This window comes from Neohortaea acidophila (genome assembly GCF_010093505.1).
Source record: "Neohortaea acidophila strain CBS 113389 unplaced genomic scaffold BDY17scaffold_11, whole genome shotgun sequence".
Classification (NCBI taxonomy): Eukaryota; Fungi; Ascomycota; class Dothideomycetes; order Mycosphaerellales; family Teratosphaeriaceae; genus Neohortaea; species Neohortaea acidophila.
In genome coordinates this window covers 498,537-525,425 of record NW_022985520.1, presented here as the reverse complement: position 1 = coordinate 525,425, position 26,889 = coordinate 498,537, and the positions used below count along the sequence as shown (strand labels likewise).

The 26,889-nt window shown below is 55.4% G+C and overlaps 11 protein-coding genes across 11 annotated transcripts; 4 read left to right on the top strand and 7 right to left on the bottom strand.

The window, feature by feature from the left end:
• Positions 1 to 60: 60 nt before the first annotated feature.
• On the bottom strand, positions 61 to 1,489 carry BDY17DRAFT_356256 (uncharacterized protein; the record flags this gene model as incomplete). The annotated part of the gene is made up of 6 exons (XM_033738275.1): positions 1,237 to 1,489; positions 1,117 to 1,182; positions 958 to 1,058; positions 810 to 897; positions 622 to 759; positions 61 to 560 (listed from the first exon to the last, which is right to left on the bottom strand). The coding sequence occupies exons 1-6, from the start codon at positions 1,460 to 1,462 to the stop codon at positions 61 to 63; spliced, it is 1,119 nt and encodes a 372-aa protein (XP_033586141.1). The 5' UTR covers positions 1,463 to 1,489.
• Positions 1,490 to 3,850: 2,361 nt separating this feature from the next.
• Positions 3,851 to 5,735, bottom strand: BDY17DRAFT_313360 (Aldehyde/histidinol dehydrogenase; the record flags this gene model as incomplete). The annotated part of the gene is made up of 2 exons (XM_033735705.1): positions 3,851 to 5,039; positions 5,095 to 5,735. 2 exons carry the CDS (start codon positions 5,733 to 5,735, stop codon positions 3,851 to 3,853), a joined length of 1,830 nt encoding a protein of 609 aa, XP_033586140.1.
• A 331-nt stretch (positions 5,736 to 6,066) lies between these two features.
• Positions 6,067 to 6,751, top strand: BDY17DRAFT_327525 (peroxiredoxin-2D; the record flags this gene model as incomplete). The annotated part of the gene is made up of 4 exons (XM_033737686.1): positions 6,067 to 6,128; positions 6,189 to 6,439; positions 6,493 to 6,665; positions 6,716 to 6,751. The coding sequence occupies 4 exons, from the start codon at positions 6,067 to 6,069 to the stop codon at positions 6,749 to 6,751; spliced, it is 522 nt and encodes a 173-aa protein (XP_033586139.1).
• Positions 6,752 to 7,068: 317 nt separating this feature from the next.
• On the bottom strand, positions 7,069 to 9,037 carry BDY17DRAFT_318915 (receptor-activated Ca2+-permeable cation channel; the record flags this gene model as incomplete). Its single annotated transcript, XM_033736231.1, has 3 exons — positions 7,069 to 8,435; positions 8,487 to 8,968; positions 9,021 to 9,037. The coding sequence occupies 3 exons, from the start codon at positions 9,035 to 9,037 to the stop codon at positions 7,069 to 7,071; spliced, it is 1,866 nt and encodes a 621-aa protein (XP_033586138.1).
• Positions 9,038 to 9,346: 309 nt separating this feature from the next.
• Positions 9,347 to 10,160, top strand: BDY17DRAFT_349099 (kinetochore protein-like protein spc24). Its single transcript, XM_033738158.1, has 2 exons — positions 9,347 to 9,831; positions 9,893 to 10,160. Exons 1-2 carry the CDS (start codon positions 9,410 to 9,412, stop codon positions 10,101 to 10,103), a joined length of 633 nt encoding a protein of 210 aa, XP_033586137.1. The 5' UTR covers positions 9,347 to 9,409; the 3' UTR covers positions 10,104 to 10,160.
• Positions 10,161 to 10,233: 73 nt separating this feature from the next.
• Positions 10,234 to 13,594, bottom strand: BDY17DRAFT_257426 (PGAP1-like protein-domain-containing protein; the record flags this gene model as incomplete). Its single annotated transcript, XM_033731684.1, has 2 exons — positions 10,234 to 10,441; positions 10,500 to 13,594. The coding sequence occupies 2 exons, from the start codon at positions 13,592 to 13,594 to the stop codon at positions 10,234 to 10,236; spliced, it is 3,303 nt and encodes a 1,100-aa protein (XP_033586136.1).
• Positions 13,595 to 14,989: 1,395 nt separating this feature from the next.
• BDY17DRAFT_41517 (uncharacterized protein) lies at positions 14,990 to 17,116 on the top strand. The gene is made up of 4 exons (XM_033738362.1): positions 14,990 to 15,288; positions 15,358 to 15,478; positions 15,527 to 16,099; positions 16,154 to 17,116. The coding sequence occupies exons 1-4, from the start codon at positions 15,155 to 15,157 to the stop codon at positions 17,027 to 17,029; spliced, it is 1,704 nt and encodes a 567-aa protein (XP_033586135.1). The 5' UTR covers positions 14,990 to 15,154; the 3' UTR covers positions 17,030 to 17,116.
• Positions 17,117 to 17,203: 87 nt separating this feature from the next.
• BDY17DRAFT_256748 (DEAD/DEAH box helicase-like protein) lies at positions 17,204 to 19,316 on the bottom strand (the record flags this gene model as incomplete). Its single annotated transcript, XM_033731624.1, has 3 exons — positions 17,204 to 18,497; positions 18,549 to 18,988; positions 19,041 to 19,316. 3 exons carry the CDS (start codon positions 19,314 to 19,316, stop codon positions 17,204 to 17,206), a joined length of 2,010 nt encoding a protein of 669 aa, XP_033586134.1.
• A 157-nt stretch (positions 19,317 to 19,473) lies between these two features.
• Positions 19,474 to 21,327, top strand: BDY17DRAFT_304199 (uncharacterized protein). Its single transcript, XM_033734688.1, has one exon. It carries the CDS (start codon positions 19,548 to 19,550, stop codon positions 21,300 to 21,302), a length of 1,755 nt encoding a protein of 584 aa, XP_033586133.1. The 5' UTR covers positions 19,474 to 19,547; the 3' UTR covers positions 21,303 to 21,327.
• BDY17DRAFT_304198 (glycosyl transferase) lies at positions 21,328 to 24,763 on the bottom strand. Its single transcript, XM_033734687.1, has 9 exons — positions 24,411 to 24,763; positions 24,333 to 24,345; positions 24,168 to 24,265; positions 24,007 to 24,110; positions 23,876 to 23,953; positions 22,960 to 23,825; positions 22,037 to 22,888; positions 21,547 to 21,985; positions 21,328 to 21,492 (listed from the first exon to the last, which is right to left on the bottom strand). The coding sequence occupies exons 1-9, from the start codon at positions 24,608 to 24,610 to the stop codon at positions 21,458 to 21,460; spliced, it is 2,685 nt and encodes an 894-aa protein (XP_033586132.1). The 5' UTR covers positions 24,611 to 24,763; the 3' UTR covers positions 21,328 to 21,457.
• A 304-nt stretch (positions 24,764 to 25,067) lies between these two features.
• On the bottom strand, positions 25,068 to 26,571 carry BDY17DRAFT_327518 (phosphatidate cytidylyltransferase; the record flags this gene model as incomplete). Its single annotated transcript, XM_033737685.1, has 4 exons — positions 25,068 to 25,666; positions 25,717 to 25,971; positions 26,027 to 26,390; positions 26,452 to 26,571. The coding sequence occupies 4 exons, from the start codon at positions 26,569 to 26,571 to the stop codon at positions 25,068 to 25,070; spliced, it is 1,338 nt and encodes a 445-aa protein (XP_033586131.1).
• Between the last annotated feature and the right edge of the window lie 318 nt (positions 26,572 to 26,889).

Below are 26,889 nucleotides of genomic sequence, written 5' to 3'. Positions count from 1 at the left end.
TAGATCACGACATGAAACGGCAGTCATAATTGCTATCCACCGTCAATCTTGCTACGCTAATCACGACGAAGGAGGAGTACAGCCATTGTATACACCAAGTGACAGGCCGAGATCAGGGCCTCCACCAAGATCGAATACGTCAACGCTGCCGAACTGGCAACTGCCGGTATTACCATCGTAATAGAATCCACTGCACGATACATCATTGACGTAGTAGGCCTCACAATCGGACATGCAGGCTTCAAGGGTCGAAACGGTGGTGGTGTTGTACGCGTTCCATTCGATAGTGCCGGAGTGGTCGCAGGTGACGTCCAAAGCGTAGTAACCACCAGGCAGCTCATCGCAGCCGGGGGTACAGCTGGCCAGGCATCCTTCAGAGGTAGTCGTGGTCGGGCCTCCGTCGACGGTGGCCGTGGCTTGTTCGTCCGTGATTGTTGTGCCTTGTACGGACACTGTAGTCACGGTGTTGGTGGACAACGTGCTTGTGGCGGTAACGGTGTCGATCGTGGCAGCTTCCGCGTCGCTTGTCGCCGTGATCAATGAGGTGGAGGACACGGTGACTGTCGCCGTGTTCGTGACGCATGGCTTCGCCGTTTCGATGCAAGAGCACGCGGTGCTGACGAATGCTGAGGCTTCCGAACTGAGCTTCGACAACAGACTCGCCTGAGGGTTGGTCGTAGGCGCGGCGGTCGTTGTTGTGCTCTTTGGTGTCGATGTTGTGCTCTTTAGTGTCGTTGCTGTGGTCTTCGGTGATTTTGTCTTGGTCTTCCGTACAGGTTTGCGAGGAAGGTGCTTCTCTCTCCACTCACGGTCTCGCTCAAGAAGGGAGTCGCCAGCAACGTGCGGCTCACGTCCTCGCAAACGCTTGCTGAGACTTCGCTTATTCTGCAGAGGAGCCTAGGAGCAACGGTCAGGTTAGTTTCCATTCCTCTAATCAGATGTACGCGATGGACTCACGTCGCCGGCCACCGTGCAGATGGTGCTCGTAGTTCCGTACGTCGTCGTAGTGGACGTTCCAGTCGTGCTCGTTATCGTGGTCACGCCGGTGGTTACAGACGCTTCATGACACGCTAGATCAGCCTTTGCGCATACCTAAAGTGTCGGAAGTTGACTTACCCGTCGAAATGGAAGTAACGACGGTCGAAGTCACCGTACCCGCGGTCGCCGTCGTTGTAATCGTACCTGGCCGGTCAGTGTTAGGTGGAGACGGCGATGCAAGGGGGACTTATCACAGACCTGTGGTAACAGTCACAGTCGCGACGGTCGACGACGCGATCGTCGTGGAACTAGTAGTGATTGTAGTAGAGCATGGCGTCAGAGGGAATCTGGAGGAGCAAAACGCCTCGGCCGGCGCGTAATTGGAGAGCGGCAATAGTTCAGCGTATGGGAACTGCGAACAGACGTTGCTTGCCACTGCGACTGCAGCAAGGGAGACAAGTAGCGGAAGTAGACGAAACATCATCGCGAGTATTGGAGTAGGCAACGTAGCATGCCTCATGTGAAAAGTCAAGGAGAGACATTGCTTTATATCCCCTGGAATTGCAGCCGTTCAACCACCCACCACCCTGCATACACTGAGGAATGCAGCACTGAGCCCAATGTGGCAGCTACCGCAAATTGTGGCTGCGGTGCAGCTCGTATTGCTGCAGGGAGATGCCATCCGCCCCGCGCATTAAAGCCAACGATATTGGCAAAAGACGGGAAGCTGATGCGCGACGAGCAGTTACAGACGCCTTGAGTGCAATCAAGTACGGCTGTTTCAGTCGATATAGAACACCATGTTCGAGCAAAAACGTCCTGTCACAGCGACAGCGTCGTCGACATAGCAGTCCATCCCCTGAATTCAAATCAGGCGCTGATGGTGTTGTGCAATGAACACGACATGTATCCTACAGTGGACATTCATGCATGAACACGAGGAAGGATCGAGTTGAACGATAGAACATGCGTATGATCATCACCACTGTGTTCTAGACTGGCACCGAGATGCACGAAACACGAGTTTGTGCAAAGGCAAACGGCCTGGTCGTCCATATCGTCCAGATCGCGCCGAGGCTGCGGCAAAGATCGGATCTGTGCCGGTCCATGATTGGTGGCCTTGTGCATTAGCGTGTACATGAAGAGCCTGTGCAACTTCCACAAAAGTGCTTGATTCACCTGGCTTGCCGTTTTGCCGTCTTGCCGTTGAGGGAAGTTGGTTGGCGTGGCACGCACCAGCTCTCGTCTGCCGGATACGAGGTGCTTGCAGTATACAACTCACTCGCTCGTATAAGGTAGGTAGTAAACCCAAGGCGTGATACGTTCAGTGAGCGTCTGCCGTCTGTGAAATGATCCGCGCATACTACGCGTTGATTCGATGTTCCGCGAGTGATTGGCCTTGCAACTCTCTCGTGGCCCGATTCTCCTTGTCCTCTACACCTAAACGAACGTCCTATTATTCACTCACCCCCTCACACAACCTTCCCACTCCTCCATCCCTCCATTCCACCTGCTCCCTCCGTCACCGTTCATTGCTGATCTACTGAGAAATGCGTCAGCGGAATGGATAGGACAAAGAGCGGCAGACGATCACAGCTTACACAATTGCACTTCTTGGGGTCGCTGCAGGAGCAGGACGGGTTGTTGCAAGACGAGCCTACGGATGGAGGAGTCAGTCTTCCACTCTGGCGACGTGAGAGGTTCCAGCCTGGCAGAGTGCAAAGCCCGGAAAAGGAGACAGGACTCACAGCCCATGTTTGCCGTTATTCTTTCGAAGCTTGAGGCTCAAGTGCAAGAAGTTGGGTAGTGATTGATGATGTTTGATTGAAGAAGATTGCTGGGGGTGAAGAGAGGAAAGAAAAGAGAAATCAGAGGCGGGAAGACGGTGATACTTATACCCCTCTCCTCTCTCCTCTTTTCGACGGAGAACGGGCAGCTGATTGCCCCCAAACCAGCAGCAGCAACAGCGACAGCGTGGGAAGCAGAGATGGCTCCAACCCTCTCACACCCCCTTCCCCGCCACTAGCCCATCCGTCGACTTGCTGGACGTGCATTGGGGTGGAGGAAGGAGGGTGCAGCACATCCTAAAGTGTCGCATTGCATGCCTGAAGTGCTGTCGTTGCTGCACGCCCCCTTCTGTCATTGGGCATCAAGGGAGAAGGATTGCGTGCTGGCAGGAAGTCACATCCCGCCTTCGCTGTTGGGGTGGGGCAAGGGAGCTCGCAGACTGCAGGTCATGATTGTCCAGCGTGGCATGCGCTAGGCATAAATTGTACTGCTGTACACGCCGACACGTTTGACATGTGATGGTCGGCGAAGGATAGAAGGGCTACAGAGGTGCGTCTGGGGCGAAGGAGTTGAATAATAAGAGGTCGGGTTTTCGAGCTTCCGATAGCCACCCATCTGCCAGACATCGCTGCGCTGCTGGCTGCGTCACTTTCCGGGAAGCTGCCTTCGCACGAATGTGGAGGATCCGCGATGTACATCTGGAGGGTCAAACCTAGCTTGATATCTCCCGAACAAGGACACCCCGACTCCCGGTCGGCGGAGGTAGGAGCTCAGCCTAGGCGTCATGTCAGCGATGAGAATCAGGCGCTAACGACCTCCTATCGACCATCGCGGGCCACCGTCGTAGGGGTGGAGCTCCCAACCCCCGGAAGAAGAGGTGGAGCATGCGAGCGCGGTCTTGGCCTCCGATATTCATCGACACCGTTCGTCCGAGGTTGTGCAGCAACGATAGGTATCGGGATGCTGGAGGCTGTGAGCATCGTACGGTGAAGATGGTCCGTAGCTCTATGCAAGGCAGATAGCGGTAGAGCGTACTGCACCAGCGTTGCGAACGTGCAAATCAAATGCACCATCCTCCCCTGCATTATATCATCTTTTTCACCCCGCCCAACATCCTCATCCAACTGTCCGCGTAGCCCATCTCCACCACTCCCTGTCCCATGCGAAACGCGCCGGATTGCATGGGGTAGTCGAGTTTGGAAGGAATGCTCGTGCCAATCAACCACGGCCATCGATCCACACACACGCTCTTGACATTGCACAAGCTCCTCAACCCTTCTTCCGCGGCGAAGCGACCGTAGCCGGACCCTCGCACGCCTCCAAAGGGCAGTTGAACGGCGTAGAAGACGGCAAAGTCGTTGATGGCGACCATGCCGCTCTTAACCTCGTTAGCGACGCGACGGAGCTGGGCGCGCGATGCAGAGGAGAAGTTGGGACCGAAGACACTGCAACCGAGGCCGTAAGGGGTGCTGTTGGTGACGCGAATCGCATCGTCGACGCTGTCCACGCGCATCATCACGCACACGGGCGCGAAGAGTTCCTCTTGCGCGATGCGCATTTCTGGCGTCACATCGACGAGTAAGGTGGGCTCAAAGTAATGGCCGTGGGGGTACTGCGCGTGTTCGATTCGATGGCCACCAGCTATTAGGCGTGCGCCTTGCGACACTGCTTCCGCGATGATCTTCTCCAAGCGGTCGAAGGAGGCTGGCGATATCATAGCACCCATGTCAACGTGGTCCATGTTGAGGTCACTGCCGACGCGCAATTTCTGGATGCGTTCTTGCAAAAGGTTGCGCAGCCTGTTGTAGGCCTGGGGCATGGCGACCACTCGCTCGATGCCGATACAGTTCTGGCCAGCAGATTGAAATACACCTCGCATAAGAATGCTAGCAATTCTGGTCATGGCCTCGGGCTCCTCGGGAACGCCAGTGGGGTTGTCGAGGATAATGGCCGCGTCCTTGCCGCCCAGCTCGACACAGAGAGGGGTGAGGGTCTTTGCTGCACTCTTGGCGACTGCGTGTGCAATGGGTCTGCTGCCTATAAAGGTCATGTGAGCGATTCCTGGGTGACTGGTGAAGTGGTCCGCGGTGGAGGGCCAGCACGAGATGGAATGAACCAGGTCGGCATTGTGGCCACAAGCCGTGAGTGCCCCACGGACGATGGAGATGAAATAGGCCGAAGACCAGGCAGTCTGTTCGCTGCCTTTCACGACAATAGCGTTCCCGGAAAACAGAGCACTGATGATTGGTCCTATGAGGTTGTGGAAAGGATAACTAGTACATGAATTAGTGCCATGGCGGTAGGGAATGAGGGAGCAGGGAAACATACTTCCAGCTGACACAAGCAGCAACGACACCAAGCGGCTCATAGTGCACCTCATTGCGCTTGTAGAACATCAAGAAGTTGGTCGGACGTCTTTCAGCGTTGAGAGCAGCCTCGCCATGGTTGATAGTCCACTTCAACTTCTCGGCCGTGACCAGCAGCTCTCCGAAGATGGCATCGACACGCGTCTTTCCGCTGTCGAGACATGCCACCCGCGCAATGGTCTCCTGCTGGTCGAGGACAAACTTGAGCAAAGTCTTCAAGACTCGTCTCCTTTGGGCAAAAGTGGTACGAGCCCATTCGATCTGGGCATGAGTGGCTTTCTCCACAGCCCTGTCAATGCCGGCAGGAGTGACGGGATTGACAAGAGCCAGCAGCTGGCCGGTTGCGGGAGCGTAGCATTGTATGCTCGTCACACCCGGGACCTTGATGTCCGGCCGATCCAGGGTCTTGCCGCGCCATCCTGCTTGAGTCTGCTCGGGAGCGGGCACGGTGAAAGTGACTGCCTTTTCTGCATCGATTCGCAGGAGTCGATATGCGAGCCAGACAGCTAGAAGAGCGGCAATGGCGGTGACGGTGGTGGTGATGTCGAGGTCAACAGGAAGTTTGGCGAGTCCTGGCCGATGATGATTGGTCGGCTCCACCATCTTTTCCAGAACGTGGTGGTGAGATCGCGAGGAGTAGTACAGTGCACACGCGCTGGAGGGGAGCGACAGACCTGCAGTGTTATGCAGGAAAAGTGGTCCGTCTATGCGACTCGAAACTCGGGAAATGGCCAGGGGATGGAGAAGAACAACCAGCGGCAAGTGAATGCCCGCAGGACAATCTCCACGAACAAAAAAGTCCAAACCGTACGTTGGAAGCTCGGACCAGGCGTCGGGAAAGCCCCATCCACATTCGTTCGCAATACCCGAGACGACATATCTCGATACAACATCACTTCCACCAAGCATCTCTCACTCTCGTCCCATCGCAATCATGTCTCTCAACGTCAGCGAGCTCAAAGTGGGCGACAAGTTCCCCGAAGGCGTCAAATTCGAGTAATGTCATCTCCAATGGAAGCATCCGTGATACGAGCAACCGACTGATTACAACATCAGGTACGCACCAATCCAGGATGCGGATCCCACGTCCTGTGGAGTTCCCCAGACCTACAATGCCTCGGAGGAGTTCAAGGGCAAGAAGTTCGTCATCGTCTCCGTCCCGGGTGCCTTCACGCCCGGCTGCCAAGCCCGTCACCTGCCTCCGTACATTGAGAATATCGAGAAGCTTGCCTCCAAGGGTGTCGACCTCGTTATCGTCATTGCTTTTAACGACGCTTGGGTGATGGCTGCGTGGGGGAAAGTCAACGGTAGAGCCATGTGTCTGTATTGCTAGTAATCTCCCTTCTGACGTATCTACTAGGCGTGACCGGCGACTCCAAGATCAAGTTCATGTCTGATACCAAGACGAACTTCAGCAAGGGCATTGGCTGGATGGCGGGCATGGGAGACCGGACTGGACGATATGCCATTATTGTCGAGAAGGATGGCACCGTCAGCTACGCGGAGATTGAGAAGAGCCCCCGAGAAGTCTCGGTAAGTCAAGCCAGTTCACCAAGTACTCGCATTCCGCTGATCATTGCTAGGTCTCTGGCGCGGACGCTGTGCTCTCTCGCCTTTAAATATGCTTGTGCGGTCACAAGCACGCAAATCAGTGCGAACTTTGGATACTGTCGTTAAACCCGTTTAGATTGTCTTGTTAAACCAATAGACTACAGGAATTTGAATCGAGTCTTGTTCGACTTTGCGGGTTTGTAATCAGATCCCAGACACGTCTAGTGATCATTCCTCAGAGATATGCATTCCCATTCTCGCTTTTCGCCATCTTGCACTCGTTACATTGCTCATACTCCGTGAGTCATGTCTGTCATTGACAAGCAAATCCTCCCCACCGTCACTTCCCTCTGTACACTCATAAAACTCGAGACTCATCAATTCCTCACGAGCCCTTCAGCCTCTCCACCATATCCATCAACTCCTTGATCTCTTTCCTCAGCTCCCGGACCTCCAACAACGTCCCATCGACAATCACATTCGGCTTCGTATCGCCCACCCGCTTCGCCCAGCCGGTACTCTCAAAGTCCATGTCGCCCCACAGCTGCTCCCACTCCTCCACCGTGTCTTCATCCGCTTCATTGCGGCTGCGATTCCACCGCACCTTTCGCGCCGTCCTGACTTCCAGAAAGGACGTGACGACCAGCAAGGGCGAATAGACGAAGCCCATGATGTAGTCGTTCAAGCGCTCGTACTGCGCTTTCGGCATCCACCATTCCAGCGGGATGACGAGGCCGAAAATCTCAATCAAGTTGAATGGGGCAATGAAGACGTTCTCATCTGGCGCGCGCACGAATTGCATCGTCTTCTGGCTGAAGAGGGCGAGGTACTCGTCGATGGCGTTGGAGGTGATGTCCTCGTAGGCGCTGTTGAAGAGTGCAATCAGCACGTTCAGCAGGATGACAACGATGATGAAGTTGTAGATGTAGTAGAGGATGAGGCCAAACGGTGCGGCGAAGTCATCCCAGCCGTCGAAGTTGGGATCGCCGAGCACGGCGTTGAACATCATACGTAAGATAAAGCTCAAGTCGTTGAGCTGGAAGTCTTCGTTGTTGTCCATGCCGACGAAGCCTTGAACGAAGCCAATGAAGATGACGATCAAGAGCGCGAAGAAGATGAGCGATTCCTTCATCATCACTTTAAGAACGACGAGCATGGCACCAAAGAACCTGAAGCTGTCGAGGTAGAGAAGGAGGCGCATCCAGAACATGGGCCCAACGAATGCCAGGAAGTTGTATGACAATTTGTTCATGCCGAATCGGTAGTCGCTGTCGATGTCGTAGGTCAGAGCGATCATCCTAGTGACAAAGGAGACGGTCAAGAGCGCGTAGAGGGTGGAGTTGAAGATGTTCCAGAAGCCGAGGTAGTAGCGACCGACCTTCCAGAACTTGCCGGCCTCGTCGCAGATGAACCCGAGGGTGAAGATGTACAAGAGCCCTTCCACGGGGTCAAGGTCACCCGTGGGGTTGATGGTGTTGATCGCACCCGTGTATAGTCCGAGGTAGATGAGCGAGATGAGGATCTGGACGAGGTTTTGGTATTGAGGGACACGCATGCGATCGGGATCGAAATGGTCCCAGTAGTTGGTCGAAGTCTTGAGCTTGTAGTCTACAAAGCGAGACGGGTCGTCGTCGTCTTGAACGAGCCAGCCACGCCAGAGGTAATTGATGCACTTTTGGTAGCCGCTGCTGCCAATGACACGCACAGCATGAATGTCGACGGCCTTTTCTATAGCATTGGACGGCTTGGTATCTATTAATTGTCAGTAACTGCCGAGGGAAACAGGATTATCGGGACAATCACCTTCGCCATCCACGACAATGCTGTAGCGCTTCAGCAGCACCTCCTGCATAAGGTAATTGATGTCCTCCTCTTCCTCGATGATCATCTTAGCAAGCTTCTCGCAAGCAGTGGCACGAAGGTCATGCAGGTCGGCATCCCACAGCTCCAATTGGGCCTGGCGGCGAAACCAGCTCTTAACAATCAGCAGGCAATATACCACACACGCGCCGTAGTCCTCGCTCATGCCGCTGACTTGGCCGGCAGACTTGGCCGTCTTGACCACGCCGTCGGTGATGACATTGCTGTGAGGCTTCGTGACGGCTTCCTCAGGCAGCTCGCAGGGGACGACTTCTTCGAGCAGGTATTTGAGTCGCAAGGCTATGTAGGTGACTTGTTTCGGGGGGATTGCGGAAGCGATCAGGTCTTCGCGATTGTGAGTGGGGAGGAGGGCTTGGAATTCATCGTGGAGGTGCCGGCGGTCTTGTTCGTTCCATTGGAACAACCTTGTCTGGTTAGCCGGAGAGGATGGGATCGGAAGGCTTCACCACCACGTACTTTCCCCACCGCACCATACTCGCGTCGATGATCTTCGAGTCTATCGTAGATACGCCACGATTGCAATGTCTGGTGCAAGCTGAGCAATCATGAATGAGGCGAAAACAAGGACCAGACGGTATTCTTAGGGCAACGAAGAAGACACAGCAGAAATGCACGAACAACCAGCTTTTTGCGAGATGGCGTAGGTGGTTGGCGATAGTTGGAAAAGCGGGGCCGATGAGCTGTCGGGGCTTGGACAAGGCTCGGCGCGGGTCCAAGCTTCCGCCGTTGCTGTGGGGCGGCGGCTTTGTTTGGGGTCCATCAACACTTCAACCTCACGAATTCATGAACAAATCGACAGCACTTTACGCGACGTCATACTCCAAACAACAATCGCAAACGCCAACATGGTCCTCTTCGACGAAGACCCCAAAGAATTGCTCAAAGAAACGACGGCGCAATTCCACATCGCCCCCGACCGCGACAGCATCTCCCGCATCTCCGACTCCCTCGCCTCGCTCTCCAACGCGCGCACCTCGCGCCTCGACCACCAACAAGCACTGCTCAAATCACTCTCGCGCCGCCTCAATGGGCTCGAAGAAGGGCGAAGATGGGAGGAGGACCGGCACGATGCGGGCGGGCATGCGGCGCGGATGTTGAAGATGGACACGGAGAAGTTCCGCGTGGCCAAGGGCGCGAGCGATGCGGAGATTGAGAGTGAGCGGTTGGAGGGCGAGATTGCTGGGTTGAGGCAGCAGTTGGACGTGCTGGAGAAGCAGGGAGTGGAAGGGGGTTGGAGGAGGGACAGCGGGAACGAGGACGAGGTTGTGTGAGTGCTTCTTCGTCGTAATCGAGAGGACGATCCATGGCTGACATTGCGTGCGCAACAGACTCAAACTGCACATCTACCGGTCTCTCGACATATCAGCCACACAAGACCCGGCGACCGGCGAATTCACCCGCGCTGTTGTTCACAAGCTGCCGACGTCGCAGAATGCAGATGGAATGGGGAACAGTGTCAAAGGCAGTGTAAATGTCATCAACGTCGACAGGCGCATGGATCGGAACTTTTACACCAGCATGTTCTGGGATGCACTATAGCGGACGACAGCGCAGAGCATGATACCCGTCACGAAAATGAAAGCACTCTTGGCACAATGTTGGATTACTCATTAAGCTATTACTCCTTTATTGTATGTACAGTTGCAACAGCCACGCGCGCCGTCCGGCGTCATGGCCTCTTCTTCGTAGTGTTCCCCGACCCGGGCAGGTACTGGGAAAGCCTCGCCAGCGAGAGCGGTCCATTAGACAAATGGATGAGGGATAGCCACGCGCACAGGGCGTTCACGAGGTAATGCAGGCGATATGCGTACGTGACGCCGTAGATGGCCGCGTAGAGCGCCAGTCCAAAGATGAGGGTGTTGGTGAGGTAGCGAGCGCTGTGGGAATGGTTAGCTTGGGGGAAATCTGCTCCTGCACGCTCCCTCAGGTACATACCGGCTGGTCAGACGAGGCACCATATTGCCCATGCTCATCGTCTCGACGAGAAGGATGTACGGCAGGATGCAAACAAGGTTATGATGCGTGGAGAAAGGGGAAAACCAATGGACGGCGAGGTTGTGGATCCACACGATCAGCACGGGCATGTTGAGCGGCAGAATCCAGAGCATGACGACCAGCATCGCATGGGTGTAGTTGTAAAAGTTGGAGTTGTGGCCCGACTGCGTTTCTCGCGCGGTCCGGAGGGCACGGGTGCAGGTGATGATTTGCACAAAGCAGAGGACCAGGTACGCCCATTGGTAGGGAATTATTGTACTGACCAGCAACAGCAGGACCCCAATGGTCATGAAGCGTTGCTGCGTCGTCGAAGAAGCGAAATTAGTGGTTGCGGGCTTTCGAGGATCGTCGGAGCGCGATGTCCAGCGGTGGATGAGCGAGTATGCGATCGCAAAGAGATGTAGCAAGGTCAGCGCGATGTAGTTGACCGCGATGCAAATGCCGACGCTAATAAGGCCAAACAAGGGAACCAAAAACCAGAAAAACGGATCGGAATTGCCCAGTAGAAGATCATTCGTCGTGAAATCGATGGCGTGTTCGGCAGTGCTGCTGGTTGCACTGTTCAGCCAGTTGGCTGTCCACGGCCCTTTACTCGCTTTGGAGAATGCAACCCCGAGAAAGGTCAGGGCGGTGAAGATGGTGGGGAGGGATGTGCGCAGACACTGGTCCATGCTGTGCGAGAAGCTCATGAACACCCCGGTGGTGTCGTAGACCTTGAACTGCTTGCGCAGGACAATGGCGACAACGAGCACAGGGAAGGCGGCAAAGACCGCGCGGTAGCGCATGACAAGCTTTCCGGCGCTGCCCAGTACATCCACGTGGATGGAGATTCGCATGGTGGAGTTGCACGCGGGATCGGTCCAGAATTGCAAGGAGAGGCCCTCGCTCGCGCCACCGCCGCTGAGTGGAGGAGGCATGTACGGTGAAATGCCATGCACGTTGATATTGCCCGCTCGAGCATTGACAAAGTACTTCGACTCGTAGGGCTCTTGGATATACTGCCGCAACAGCGGTGCGAAGCTTTCGCTGTGTCGACATTGCCTGCGCTCGATCTCGAAACGATAGGCGAAGAGCGTGGCGTGGACCTCCGGAATCTTCACCTCCATCATCATTGGCCGGTCTGCGGGTAACTTTCGGCGCAGCCCATTCATCAGGATCTGGTGATGGCCTTTGCTGATGGTGATGGTCGAGTCGGAAGCAGTCGTGAATTCGGCAATAAGCCAGCCGGGTAAAGGCTCCGAAGCATTCTCGACGACCGCTACGAACTGAGTGTCCGACAGGTCGGCGACATTATACTGCAAGTAGGAGAACGGCTTGGCGGGGCCAAAGGCGTTCGTGGACTCGTTTGTGGAAGCCGGCAAAAGGGAGACGTCCGCAGCTGCATTCTTACAAGCAAGCCGAGTCGAGCCAACGCCGCCACCCTCGGTGTCGTGATTCATGGCAAAGGTGAGGATGGATGCTCCCGAAGGCGGAGGGGAAACGCTGCAAAGGAAGACTGAAATGGGTGCATCGTCGTTTCCGACACCGAGTGTCTGGTCCGTTAGCAAGGTAAACTTGCCGCCCTCGGCAGAAAGCTGGCTCGGGACTGGCATGACGTGTGCCCGAGTGAGCCCGGCCTCACCGATCGAACGAAGTTGCAGTCGCTCGCCGTGCGCCATCATGGTGGTGAAGCTGTGTTCGAGCGTCAAGAACAAGGTAGGATCCTGATGCAGTGCAGTCTGGTCCACCACGCGCTCCATCCCGGTCAAAAGTCGCCGCCGAAGCGCGGCGACGCGGTCAGGTTGCGCACCGGTTTGCGCAGGTCTTCGCACATCAACGACATCGAAGAGAGCCTTGACGAGCGCTTTCCGGAATTGATCACACCACATGATCGCAAGATGATCCATGCCGGTCCAGACGTTTGGTATGCTCGAGGTGAAGACTGTGAAGCCGTGAGTGTCGGGCACAAGGGAGGTGATGCTGGAGTACTCGGAAGGAATCATCGTGTCCAGCCCGCCACCCGCGACCGAGACCAGCGTGACGTCCGCCAGTGGATTCCGTGCGGGAGAGATGGCGGAGAAGGAGTCGCGCCAGAAGGTATTGATCTCATGATACGTGGACACCATATCCGCGTCAAAAGAGATGGGCGCGCGTGCGTGCGGCGCGGACAGCGTGATGATCGTATTGATTGTGTTCAGCTGGTAGTTCGGCATGTGGAGCATAGTGCGCGCGACAACGCCGCCCATGGAGTGGCCGAGGATGATGACGGATTTGGGCTCAGGCAGCCCAGGCTCCCGCAGTGACCTGTCGGAGTTGAGGTAGAGGGCGAGGATGTAGGCGATGGCCTCGTTGAGGTACTCTGCCTGATCCAGAAGAGTCTGGCCATGAAAGGCCGTCAATTCCTCGTGGAAGTCAACGGTGAAGAAGTCGAGTGGGCGCTTGCCGTTGTGCAGAGCAGCAGCATCATGGCGCAAGACATCGTGGAAGTAATGCGCCGCCTCGGCAGCGATGGGCCGCATCTGTTTGTAGCTGCCAGCATTGCCCGGGATGAAGAGGACGGGGATTCCCTTGAGGCGATTGTCTTCGTGCACGCCCCCTTCTCGGTACAGGTACAGGGAATATTTGCTGGCGAAGCGAGTGTGCTCGGTGTCAAAGTCGGTGAAGCGGGTGAACATGGGGCTCATGTAGGACATGGCGCATCCTTTGGGGTCTTGTTGGCGGTGCAGGAAAGAATGGACGATGGTGAGAAGGAGCAGGATGGAGCATGCGCTGGTGGCCAGAGTGAGGAGGGAGCACCTCCACGCACTCCGCATGTGGCTGCGCTGTTGCTCCGTGCCATTCTGCTTGTTTTCCTTGCTCTGTGAGAGAGGATCGAGGGGCGTTTTGGCGAGCGCGGGAGGAGAGGCGGGCGTCTGCGGCCACGAGGTGCGCCGGTCGTGGTTGGTGGATCGGCGTGGCTCGCGGGCGGTCTTGCGATCCGCGGCAGACTTCACAGACTGCTGTGCGCCAGAGGGGGTGTTGGCAGCGCGAGGGGACTCCTTCGTCGAGGCCGCCATGTCCCTGCTCTTGTCCGACGACGGGCTGGGACTGGCGCAAGTGCTGTCGGCGTCTTCGTCATCTTCGGCCGAACCCGACGGTCGTCTTCGCATTGAGCCCGCACACAGAGGCTCAGCAGGACATGAATGGCACAAGCAGCAGGCGGCGGAGGGGAGGGAGAGGAAGCAAGGACAAGCTTCGCAGCGAGCCTGGGCAAGACCGAGGCGTGCCGAGTCGGACTGGGGTGGAGGAGAAGGTGAACACCCAGGCCCAGGCCGTGTGCGGCGGCAGGCGGTAGCTGGGGGGAGGATGGATGAGATGAGGGCTCGAGCTTTCTCCGTTTAAGATTATTGACGTCGCCTAGCGTGCCCGGGCCAAGTTTTGCGGTGGACACTTGCACGCTCGAGTCCGGGGATTTACCAGATATTCACGCACGGCAGCTTCTGTTGGTCTTCTCTGATGTTGTGTTGATGATGATGATGATGATGGGTCACAATGATTGTCGCACGCGAAGCAACCGTACGACCGCCGGGCCAAGGCTGCGTGCAGACGGGTGGCGGGACGCAACACGACAACCTCCTGGCCGCGTGCGCCCCTGCGAATTTTTACGACGTCCCAGCGCGCAGACAATCCGCGCAGCCAGAGCCGCAATCGTCACGCTGCTCCGAATGGCAAAGCTCCGGCGCAGGTCCACCAGTGAGAAGAGGCCAATGCGGCTGATTCATCCGCCCAAACTCGAGAAAAAAGAGAAGCCAAGGCTGTGACGCGCAAGCCGACCCTTCGTCTGCAGGGGTCGCCAAACCTAATTCGTCCGCTGCCGCCGCTGATAGGTCGACGGCACAGCGTGCGTCTCTCGCCGCATGTGGAAGTCAACTACCCTCTCACTTCACCTTTCCAACAAATCCCCCCGTCTGATGTTGCAGGGCCTGGGAGATTGACATGCGAGAGAGCATTGCTCCGATTGAGTGACGAGTATATTTCATGAACTCGCGTGCCGTGCGTGCAAGTGTCGTTCGCGCTCCCTCCCATCACCCCGATGAATGACGGTCCTTCTGTGCCTCCTGGTTGGAACTTCGGAGGCAGTAAAGAGGTCGCCTTGGCCACTCTGCCAAAGGAGCCCGCCATGAGAACAAGAGGAATGCGTGAAAGCGAGGACGGAAAACTGCAAATCTCGGAAGATGCGCAAAGCTGGATTGAAGTAGATGTCCAGAGTCATGGCAACCCTGGGGATGAAAATGCGCGGGACCATCTTGCATCATACCTTGACTCGTGACCACACCGCTCCCCACCTCGGATCTGCCCTGAGGCTGATCCAACTACACAGTACCGTGTTGCAACTCACTAACATGTGACGGGGTTGTCCGACCCTCAGGTCCCCGCTTGTCACCGCTTCTATCTTGCCACTTTTGGAAGTGACTTACTTCCCTTTGGAGAATCGAAATCTCGACCTCATGTAGGTGGTCTCCTGGCGTAAAAAGGCTTTCCGTTCGTCCGTTGTAACTTTGCACTCTGCGATTGTACACCACGATCGATGCTTCGTTTCCAACCAACTTCCCCCGTTGGTTTACTCACGCCGGGCTATGCCACCCTTGCGGCGGTATTGTCACAGGCAGGCCGTGCGCCCAAAGCTTCCCAAGATGAATCAGGGGAATGCTCTAAAGCGGCGGAGGACTCTAAGCACGGCTCCGTCTCGGGGCGCATGTCACACCTGTCGGTAAGCAAAAGTGCACCAACATAAACGCGGCATAATCAGAAGGCCAGCTAATGAGATCGAAACGCAAAGCGCGAGACGTGTGAAATGCGATGAAACTCGGCCACATTGTCTGAAATGCGCGCTCGCAGGTCGGCAGTGCCTGGGCTATCGCGAAATAGAACTGGCTGTTCGCGCCGAGCCAGGAGGACAGGTGAGTAGAGCCCAGAAGCTGTTAGTAATATGCGATAACCCATAGTAGCTCGCACCCTGTGGCGCCACATTCGATCGAAATGTTGCGTTGAGCGACCAAAAGGAGGTACTTCAACTGAGCATTGCGGATGCGTCAGCGATGCTGGCCCGCACTCGTGCTCGTGCAAGCGCATGGGATGGTATCACACTCAGCGCAGCTAATGCAATTAACTCGAGATCGCTTGAGCAGCTTCAGATGTTATCCAACGTTCTCGAACACCACTTCCCATCCCGACTGGGTGAGGCCAGCAGCGCTAAGCTGGGATCATTCCTTGGCCGCGTGCCAGCTCTGGATCTCTCTTCCCCCCTCGTCAGCCATGCCGTCGACTCACTTTGCTTTGCCCATTTCGGCGCACATAATGGAGACAAAAGCCTACTGAGAGTGTCCCAAGTTGCATATGGGCACGCAATCAACGCCTTAAGGCGCGAGGTCACTAGACTTGACCATCCAACATCCAACCACCGAAAGCTCCTGTACGCCATCATGGTCATAGGGCTCTATGACGATGCAATGCCATTAGAACATCGCCGCCAAAACAGTTGGGAAGTGCATTATTGGGGCGTGCACGAATATCTCCAGCGAGTCGGTCCGTCCGCATTTGATTTTCAGAACGAGTTCGACCGACGTCTATATCAGAATCTTCGCCTTCCTCTTCTATGGCTTGCAATGCTTCGTCGTAGACCGCTAGTCTTCGCCCGATCGGATTGGGTCCAGGCCACCACGTTTCCGGAGCATTTCTATATCAATAAGTCGAATCAAAAGGACTGGTACATGATCGCGTCACGGCTGCTGGGCGCTCTTGGGCGAGCGGAACAGCTTATGTCAGAGAACGGACGCACAACGGTTTCGCAACTATTGGACGGTTTCCATAGCATTGATCGCATCTGTCAAGAACTGAACGCATGGTTGCTTGGCGAGCGCGAACATCGCCACGCCAGACAAGTTGCTTTGAAAGACGAGGATGCTTTCGACCCGACTATCGAGGAGCACATTTTCATCCTTACGTCCCGAACATTTGATGATTTCCTGGACTACAAAGGCGCCACAACGATTACGCGAGTCTCTGTCGTATGGTTCCTACTTCTCACAGCAGAGTGCATGAAGTTACGCTTCTTTTACATTGACGCGTTTGCAAGGACAAGACCGGCGCGCACGCGAGAAGGGTTGGAGGGTCTCGCTTGCCGCCATGCGAAGGAGATGTGCCGCATGGTGTTCTCCTTCAGTCGGTTGACGGCCATAGCCAACGCCCACTGGATGTCTCTGATGTTGAGGATCGCACATGGGTTTTTCGAGGACTTTGGCGCCACCCGCGAAGCAGAGTGGTGCCTGGGCTGTGGCATTGCCACAAGGCTGAGGATAAAACGAATGGAGAAGACCGAGCCACCGACACTGTGTCGTATGGCGAATCTCGGCGCTACTGCGAATGTGTTGGCGGGCTGTGCTCGGTATAAGCCGCGGAGCCGCACACCCTCACCGCATCTTGCAGACTGGTGTGTTGGACGCGGTGTTTGAGTCATGCTTAGAAGGCGTTGCTTGATCAGCATGGGGCAGGGGACTCGTCATGCTCCGACATTGCGGATTAACGTGGCGCACTGCAAGCCATACCAAGTACATCCACCTCTCCATTCGTGCAGGATCTCGAACGTTCAGACGATTACTACGACGCTTCTAGACTACATGGAGGCATCAGCTCTCCACTGGGCCGACCTTCACCTCCGCTCTCTTCTGCATTTCTCGCCACCGTTCGTCCTTCTCCCGCACCCTCTCCGCCTTCGCCTTCTCATTCTTCATCTTTTTCACCCTTCCCCGTGCGCCGAACCTGAGCTTGGTGATCCAGTCCGAAGCCCTCCCCTTCGTCACCCCGCCGGGCTGAAGCTTGTTCCCCTCTTCCCGAAATCTGTTCAGGAAGGCAATCTGCTCTGGCGTTGCTGGAAAGCGCCTCCAGGGTGAATGAACGAAAAGAAACTGCACCGCGAACTTCTCTTTGGCATATGTGTCGGCTGCATGCACCGCGTCCTCGAATGTTGATGCCGTTGCAATGCCTCGTGCCTTGCGATATGGCGCAGTGCTCGATTCGGACAGCTTGGACAGTTTGGCGGTGACGGTGACAACGAAATTCTTCTCCTCGCTTGTGATTGTCAAAAATGAGCCTGATCGATCCGAGAGGATGTAGCGACGATCATCCACTTGCACCCAAGCCATGTTGGAGATTCCCCGGATGTGCCGCTCTCCCGATGTGTTCTCAATGAGTGAGTTGACATCGTCGTAGTGGGTGAATGTGATGTGGCGGTTGTCATTGGACGCTGCATCGCCGCTTGACGTAGCAACTCGCGTCTCCAGACCTCGGTCGGCAGTTTTGCGCTCCTTCAACCGCTTGAGCTTCTCAGCATCCACGTCCTTCACCACTTCGTGTGGATCGAGCCCAAACAGCGTGGGCGTAGTAACGATGCCTCGCTCAAGACTGGCGACCATGTCGATGACATGACAGTCCTCTTTTCCAGCAATCTTCCTCAATCCACGGCCGATCATCTGAATCAACAAATTGCGAGACTGAGTAGGGCGGGCGAGCAGCACACAATCGATGTTCGGAATATCCGTCCCTTCCGTGAATATGCCACAATTCAAAAGTACAGGGAATTCTCCATTCTTGAAAGATGCCAACCGCCTCGCACGAACGTCAGCCGCAGTGTCGCCCGTGATGAAGTAGGCGTCAATTCCGTGAGCACGGAAAGCTGCGGTCAAACTCGTGACATGCGCAATATCCACACAGAACACGAGAGTGGATCTGCGGTGCTGCGCTTCCGCAAGCCAGGACCTGACGGTGATAGTGTTGGTCTCCGCCTTATTCACTGCCTTCGAGAGGCTCCCAACTTGAAAGTCGCCATGCGAGGTTTTGACCCGTGATAGATCCGCTCCGGATTGCACGGTGGTGAATTTGACATCGGACAGCCATTTATCGTCAATCATATCAACATAATCCCTGCGTCACAGTAAGCAGTGCGATCTGCAGTCATCGACAATCGTAACATACTTGTGGTACACGATATGGTCAATGGCTGCACCCAGCCTAAGACCGTCCGACCTTGAGAATGTAGCAGAAACTCCGACCAGCGCCGTCTCGCCCTGTTGATCTTTCTCCCGATCAACAAGCTTGAAATGTTCCAGCACTTCGAGGTAGGTTGGTGCAACGATATGATGGGCCTCGTCCACGAGCAGTAACTTGAACCGACTGGCATCGTAATTGTCGAGCCGGCCGAAAGACACGATGCTCTGAATGGATGCACAAGTGATGTCGGCAAGTCCTGAAGCATGTGACTTGCCCATTTCAATCTCGATGGTCTTGTCGGGATAGAGGTTAGAACAATGGCGCGCCGCTTGCTCTACCAATTCGCGACGGTGAGCAAGGATAAGTGTCTGCCTTGCTCGTTCGTTTGGAGGCGCAACGCGGTCTATGAGATGGCTGAAGATGACCTTGCTAGGATTAGGAAGGATGCTGTTGCGCCAGAGTCAAGGATGGGCTTACCGTCTTGCCACTCCCGGTGGCCAGGGACAGTCCCAGTCTTTTCTCGCCATTTGCCAGATATTTCAGTACCGCTTGGATACTCTCCTCTTGATACGGTCGTAGTTTGACATCGTTTGTCGCTGGCGCATTTCGAATCACGGGCGAGATGCGCGTTTGATATGTCCGATTATGCCGCAGGAAACGATCTTGCCGTGTCAAATAGGGCCGAAGACTTCCACTTCTGATGAGACAGAATTCATGCAGGCCGAATCGAATGTGACTTGCGATGGATCGCATCTAGGACAGCATGATCGTCTATGGCACCGGGGGAAAGACACAGGAGCAAGGCATGAGACGAGATGAGGCTCATACCACAACTTTTGACATGGCCAAAAGTCGCTGTATCAATCCTGAATGCTTGCCTCACAACAGCGCCCTGGACTTCGCTCTGTCACTGGCAGAGTGCCTGCATCTGATACTGCAACTCCTCCAGCACAGTGCACCACCGTTATTGTGATTCTTGTGCGCATGGTCCAACGTTCGACATCAGAGGAGAGTATATCTAGCAGCGACCTTACTTCAACTAGCTCGGACGACTCTTCAAGCAGTGAAAATGGAGAGACTACGGCCGAGTCGGATGGACGCAGAAGCACAGATCCAGGCGTCACGGAGTCGTCACGAAGCGCAAACGATAGGAAGTCTACTGAATCCCGCAAACGTTCCAAAACCAGGCCAAAAGGTCGACTAAATGCCGCATACGAAGACTTGGTGGGCAAGGCACACGATGACATGATACTTACCGGTGAAAGGGAAGGGGCTCAAACAACCCGTAGCAGCACCATCTGGACACCGCGCGAGAAAGAAGTGTTTTTCCGCGCCGTGGAACGGCATGGCCAAGACGATCTTCGGATTCTCGCCGAAGCCGTGTCAACGAAAAGTCCGCTCGAAGTGAGGGCTTACCTCCTCTTATGCCAGGATGCATCCCACGATGGAGGTTCTCTTCAACCGTCAGGATCTAATAGCCCCTCCGTGGCCCTAGAGATCGGGCAGGAGTGTGAAGAAGCCCTTGATCTTGCTGCCGATGACCTTGCACGCCACGAACAATGTCGGGAAATCGAAGCCGAAAAGGCCAGATTCGGTGCTTCATGGTTGATAGACGAGGATGCCGCGGCGACAAATGAGATTGACCATCTAGAGACAGTCACAAAAGACGAAGATCAACTTGAGGGCTCCGTGAACGAATCCGAAAGCATATCAACGCAGATCTCCCCGTCTCCGAACCTTCTCAACCCAGCTGCGTTTCTCCAGCTCTCACGCCATATTTTTATGAACGCAGCTCCATTATCAGGCAACAACTGGCGCGACATCTCGCCGTACGATGAGGCCTCCTCAAGCCCGGCAATCTTCCACTCGGCTTTCGATGACCTTCACCAAACTGTCGTCGATGTAGCCAGGCGACTGGTACAAGCGACGCTGCTTCAAGCTACGTCCCGCATCCGCGCCAAGGCGAACGGTAACCCTAGTCCCGAAGTGAAGCAAGCAGATGTTGCAATCGCATGTGGTCTTCTGGGTCTCCCGTCGAACTCAAGAAAGTATTGGGCTTCAGTGGCACGGAGATCCGGCATCGACGTGTACACCCGGTCCACAAAATACAGGAAACGGCACGATGACGAACACTATCGAGTCAGACTGACATATGACGAAATCGAGACCGAATTGGGCTTTCCTCCCATCGCTCGCGCCTCCGCGACCAAAACCACTCTCAGCGGAGAGCCCGGCACCTCAGCTTCCGAGGACAGTGATACTGACTCCATCGCGAGTCACGGCTCGCAAGCTTTCAGCGAGAGCCTATCCTCTCACGACACAGAAGATGCAACCGACAACGACGACGAGCTGGACAAGATGGACGCCAAGCAGAGCCGCGCAGAAGAAAGGCGTCTTACGCAAATGCTGATGCTTAAGTCGAAGATTGAGCCGTCGTCAGACGAGGAATCGCTACAGACATCAAACTCGAAGGCCAAGCGTCGCAAACGGAGACCTTCGAACGGTGTACCTCAGTGGCGGAAGAGGGTGCGATACGAGGCTGAGTGGGAACGGAATCCACAGTTGTCCGTCAACGGTGGCCAGCATGTTCATGTGCAGGGGAACGAATCAAAACATGGGGGCATGACCGCCCCTGCGCCGTCCGTCCGTCATTCCCATGTCCCTACAACGACGTCGGCAGAGACGAGAACCACCAGTGAGAGCAGTGATGATGCGGAGCTATGGGCAAAGTCAAACTAAGAAACGATGATGGCATCTCACGATACCTAATTACCCAACATTTTTCAATGGCATTCCTGTCTGTGATACATCCCATATGATTGCATCTACTTTTATGCACCCAAACGCTTTGGCAGTGTCCTGCCGCTCCAACACAGTTGGTTGAATCCTTCTCCTTACGCTCCGTTCTGCGGCTTCGCCGGCGGCACCACTGTACAATTGTCAGCTGCGGTTTACCCACCACTTAATCACAGTAAACACTCACCAGGCTCCGTATTCCAGATCTCCTGCGCATACTCCTCAATGCAGCGATCGGAGCTGAAGAAGCCCATGCGCGCCACAACGGTAATAGTCTTCGTCAGCCACTCCTCCTGGTTCTTGTACGCCTCATCAATCAGCTTCTGCGTCTCGACGTAACTCTTGAAGTCGTCCGACACGAGGTAGTAGTCGCCGTGGTCGGTGATGCTGTTGACGAGCGAACTGAACTGGCCAGCGTCGCCGAACATGCCGTTGCGGATTTCGTCAAAGACGCGCTGGAGCGACGGGTCAATATTCAGGCCGGAGTAGTAGTGAGCATGGCGCAGGTCTTCGACGTCTTCGGAGAGGTTGCCGAAGAGGAAGATGTTGTCTTCGCCGACTTCGCGCGTGATTTCGATGTTGGCGCCGTCGCACGTGCCAATGATCAGGCCACCGTTGAGGACGAACTGTGTTGGGTTAGTGGATTGGCATCATGATTTACAATTGATGCAACTCACCTTCATGTTGCTCGTACCGGAAGCCTCGGTACCTGCTGTGGAAATGTGCTCGCTAATGTCACTGGCAGGCACGATGATCTCGGCTTTGCTGACATTGTAGTCCTCCAAAAAGACGACTTTGAGCGCATCGCCAATGTCCTTATCATTGTTGACGACCTCGCTGACTTGGTTGATGAGGTGGATGATGGTCTTGGCCATCCAGTAGCCCGGAGCAGCCTTGCCGCCGAAGATGCTGACACGAGGCTGCGCCTTCTTCCGATCTGCCGGCGACATTTCTTTCAACTCCAGGTAGCGATGGATCACACCAAAGATGTTCAGCTGCTGTCGCTTGTACTCGTGGATTCGCTTGACCTGAATGTCGAACAAGCTGGCCGGGTTGACGGTGATGCCCTGCGCCTCCTTGATGTACCTGGCGAGGCGGAGCTTGTTTGCGTACTTGATGTCTTGGAACTCCTTGCGGAAGTCCTTGTCGTCGACGTAGTTTTCGAGCTTGTGCAAGAGGGTGAGGTCGTTCAAGTAGTCATACCCGCCCAGCTTGCTGGCAATGAGCTCCGACAATCGGAAGTTCGCCTGGTGGAGCCATCTGCGCGGCGTGATGCCGTTGGTGACATTGGTGAATTTGTCGGGACCGTGGATCTTGACAAAGTCCTTGAAGATCGTGGTCTTGATCAGGTCGGAGTGGAGCTCGGCAACACCGTTGACCTTGTGGCTGCCAATAACAGCCAGATAGGCCATGCGTACCATCTTTGGTTGAGATTCTTCGATGATGCTCACTCGAGAGAGCATGTCACGGTCCTTGGGGAAGTTTCGCTCCACGAATTGCAAGAACTGGAGGTTGATGTCGTAGATGATCTGAATTGAGACAAGATTTGCTTAGCATCGAGGACAATCAAAGCAGCACAGAGTATTATCTCGAAACATACCTGCAAGTGACGCGGGAGAAGATTCTGAACGAGCGGGACAGACCACTTCTCCAACGCCTCGGGGAGGACGGTGTGGTTGGTGTAGGAGAAAGTCTTTTGGACGATGCTCCACGCCTCATCCCATTCCAATCCTTCAATGTCGATGAGAATGCGGAGAAGCTCGGGAATGGCAAGAGTGGGATGCGTGTCGTTCAGCTGGATGGCGACTTGGTTGGGGAAGTCGGACCACGCCTTCTTCGACTTCTTGAAACGTCGGACAATGTCAAATAGCGACGCCGCACACCAGAAGTACTGCTGCTTCAGGCGAAGCTCCTTTCCGCGGTCAAGGCTGTCGTTGGGGTAGAGGACGGCGGAGATGGTCTCTGCTCGTTGTGTGTCGGCGACAGAGGCCTCGTATTCACCCGAGTTGAACTTGGTGAAGTCGAACTCGCCATGAGAGGCCTTACTGGACCACAGGCGGAGGTTGTTGGTGGTCGTCGTGCCGTAGCCGGGAATTGGGGCGTCGTACGCAACGGCCGTCACGATCTCACCATTCTCCCAAGCGGTGTGCTGCTTGCCACTGTCGTCCATGTACTTCCTGATCGTTCCATAGAACTGCACATCGACGGTGACATCGTGGCGGGGAAACTCCCACGGGTTGAACTCGAGCCAGTAGTCGGGCACTTCCATCTGATAGCCATTAACAATCTCTTGACGGAAGATGCCGTATCTGTATCGAAGGCCGTAGCCCCACGCGGGATAGTTCAAGGTGGCGAGAGAATCGAGGAAGCATGCAGCGAGACGTCCAAGACCGCCGTTTCCGAGGGCAGCATCGCGTTCTTGGTCGATGATGTCTTCCATGCGGAAGCCGAGCTCGTCGAGGCCCTCTAGATCTTGTATTAGCGGGGTCTATGCAATGGCAGTTGGGGCGACGAACTCCTGGCAACATCCTTCATGCCCACGTTCAGCATGGCATTGTCGAGAGCTCTTCCCATGAGGAATTCAAGCGAGAGGTCTGCCTTCGGTCAGTGTGTTGTGTGAGCGCAAGGAGTCCTTCGAATATCTCACAGTAGACACGCTTCTGGTCGGCCGAAGTCTGATTCTGCTGGGTCCTGTTCCACTCAATGACCAGTCGATCTCTGAAAGCCAATGCCGTGCCGGCGTATGCACCGCTGGGTCAGTGTCAGCAGAGGTGGGGGGGCTTGTGAAACAGTGATTGAAGCACGCACGACTCATCCACATTGTACAAAGATCTTGCCAAGGTGGTCTCGATATGTCTCACGACAGCATCTTCAAATTGATCGCTGGTGTTGAATTCTCTTGCCGACTTTGGGGGGTCAGTATTCGCCTGGTCTGTCGTCCAGCAAGACGTATAGATCGAATCTCCCACTCACATGCTTGCGCCAGCTACACACCAATAATGTCAGCCAAACGTCCTTCGGTCAATGATAGGAAGAAGTATCTCAACATACGCTTCTCTCTGTGGCTCGGGCACACTAGCTTCCACGCTCTTGATCTCCTGCGGGCTGAAGCCCGTCACTGTCCTGCGATGCTTCGGCTTGGAGATACCAGGTGGCCCAATGGGCTCTTGGAACGCTGTGATGGGGGCGGAAGAGCTCGGCTTGCGCTCCCGGGGAGTGGCAGCGGTGGATGGGGTGGTCTTGGTGGCCATGGTGACTTGTCAACGAGTAGAGTCGAGCCAATGGCGGGAGAATGCAGTGAGGAGGGATCGCCGTGAACGACAGCGGTGTAGGAAGAGTTGGAAAGACGAGAGAGCAAGTCGCTGCAGCTCGTATTAAGGGTGGAAAGACAGAGAGGAAGTGCGTGTAGCCTTCATGTGCTCCTCAACACATCGACCAAAGCCCCACCAAGCTGCTTCCCCTTTTAGGCGCGCTAACCCGCGGAGGTGGGGCTTGCTTACATCATTCCGTCCCGCATCAACCACGCGCTTCCGATGGAGGTGGGCATGACCCAAGCTACGGCTTCAAAGTGCACGACGGTGCATGTTGGGCGGATTGCTCATCCATCACGTGTACGGCAAGTTGATTACGGTACACACTACACAACATATCCATAGATAGTAACATCGGCCTGCCCGTTCCGCCACCACCGGCAACAAGCGGGCGGCATCATCGCTTCACCCCTTCGCCCAACCGCTTCGCCAAATACTCCACCACATCATTGCCCACCACGCCCTGGTTGTACAAATGCTTCGCCAGTCCCCGCACCACCTCAATCTGCTCCTCCGCCGACAAGCCGGTGATCACCGTCTCAATGACACTTCCCACGCTCGTTTTGTACACTGCGATGAAGCTTTGGTAGTACATGAACGCGAAGAATCCCATGATGAACTGGCAGTCCATTCGGTCCGTCATCCCCCCATGCCCGGGGATGGAGTCGCCAAAGTCTTTGATGTTGAACGTCCGCTTGAGCCCAGAGGCGAAGAAGCCGCCGAAGGGTGCAATGAGCGAGGCAAAGGTCGCCATGACCAGGATGTGGAATTGCATTGGCGCCACCGTAATCTTTTGCGGCAGAAACGTCCAGGGGCTGGGGATGAAGGGGAGGGTGTAGGTGTGCGGGAGGAACACGGGATTGGGGGTGCAATGTAGGCCCGTGAAGACGTTGGCGCCCAGGTCGTTGACGGGGCAGATGAAGTAGCTGTAGCGCATCAGGACGTTGGTGAGGACGAACCCGAGGAGCACTGTGCAGATCCAAGCACCGACAAAACCTGCCACACGTTAGCATCCTTCTCACTATGGCAACGTGGCAAGCACATACCTTCCACCGTCTTCTTCGGACTCAGCTTGATAAGCTGCGTCTTTCCAAACGTGATGCCACAGATATAAGCAAAGATGTCATTCGTGATGACCAGACTGACGGGAAGGAAGAACCAGATCATCCCTTCGAAGATGTTGTTCATGATGAAGTGGGCCTGCACCACGATGAGGTAGAGCGCCATGTGCGTCCACGCGAATTGGGTGAACTGGAACCGGTAGTGCCCTTTTTGCAGAGAAGCAACGAAGAACACAAAACCTGGAGGTCTCGTCAGCAAGGTTTCTTAGCGTTATCATTCGTGGCGCCCTCGTACCCATCACGTATAGCATGAAGCTGATGAATCGATGGTGTGTCGCAAACGGCAGCAAAACCCGATCGATCAGCACGATGTGCTTGAAGTAGTAGATGACGCTCTCTCCGTACAGAAAGTACATGGTGGTGCCGAGGAAGTACCAGCTCAGGGTCTTGGTGAAACGTAAACTCCGCGCGCGGCTGGGCACGTTCGAGATGGCAATGACTTCTTTGAAGGAGATGATCTGCACCGCGGTCACGATGATGATGAGGTAGATGTGCCCGGCGGCTATGCTTCCGAAGAAGACGCCTATCATGATCAAAGTCCAGATGGCGCGGGTGATGAAGGTCTGCTTCTTCTTGTCGAAGTCAGATTGGGCCTTCTGCTTTCGCGAAGCTGGTCAGCACTCCGAACGAAATACTATCGGGCGGGGTGGGCATGGGCACCTTCTTGTCGTCTACCTCCACCTCATTATCCGTGGCCCAGTCACTCGCCCCTGTGTCTGTTCTACTGTGCACAGGTCTCGTGACCGCTCCATTGCTGTCCTTCTTGCTGAGCGGCGGCATCTTGAATGATTTCTCGTCGACGGGAGAGTCGAGCGCGACGTCGGAGGAGCTGCTTTTGCTTGCGCGCCGCTCCGAATGGTTGAATTTGACGTTCCTTTTCATGCTCCTTGCGCTCGATCGAGTGCGACGAGGCTTGCGTGGGGTGGAAGGAGCTTCGAGATGTGGCCGTCTCTATGCGTCGGGGATATGGGGCGGGCAGCCGTTGCGCTCGAGGGGCAGTCGCTCAGGCGATGGTCATGAAGGCAATTTCTCGCACTGCAACCATTTCCTGTCGGATGCGAGGGGTTGGCCAATGTATTGGCGTGTGGTGAGTGGATG

What these genes read in the sequence shown, in the direction of transcription:
- BDY17DRAFT_349099 (XM_033738158.1), top strand. Translation starts at nt 9,410, where the DNA reads ATGGTCCTCTTCGACGAAGACCCCAAAGAATTGCTCAAAGAAACGACG. An exon ending in GGGAACGAGGACGAGGTTGT is followed by an intron (nt 9,832 to 9,892) that starts GTGAGTGCTTCT and finishes CGTGCGCAACAG; the next exon opens with ACTCAAACTGCACATCTACC.
- BDY17DRAFT_41517 (XM_033738362.1), top strand. Translation starts at nt 15,155, where the DNA reads ATGCCACCCTTGCGGCGGTATTGTCACAGGCAGGCCGTGCGCCCAAAG. An exon ending in GGCGCATGTCACACCTGTCG is followed by an intron (nt 15,289 to 15,357) that starts GTAAGCAAAAGT and finishes CGAAACGCAAAG; the next exon opens with CGCGAGACGTGTGAAATGCG. An exon ending in GCGCCGAGCCAGGAGGACAG is followed by an intron (nt 15,479 to 15,526) that starts GTGAGTAGAGCC and finishes AACCCATAGTAG; the next exon opens with CTCGCACCCTGTGGCGCCAC.
- BDY17DRAFT_304199 (XM_033734688.1), top strand. Translation starts at nt 19,548, where the DNA reads ATGGTCCAACGTTCGACATCAGAGGAGAGTATATCTAGCAGCGACCTT.
- BDY17DRAFT_304198 (XM_033734687.1), bottom strand. Translation starts at nt 24,610, where the DNA reads ATGGCCACCAAGACCACCCCATCCACCGCTGCCACTCCCCGGGAGCGC. An exon ending in CATGAAGGATGTTGCCAGGA is followed by an intron (nt 23,826 to 23,875) that starts GTTCGTCGCCCC and finishes TACAAGATCTAG; the next exon opens with AGGGCCTCGACGAGCTCGGC. An exon ending in GATCTGGAATACGGAGCCTG is followed by an intron (nt 21,493 to 21,546) that starts GTGAGTGTTTAC and finishes ACAATTGTACAG; the next exon opens with TGGTGCCGCCGGCGAAGCCG.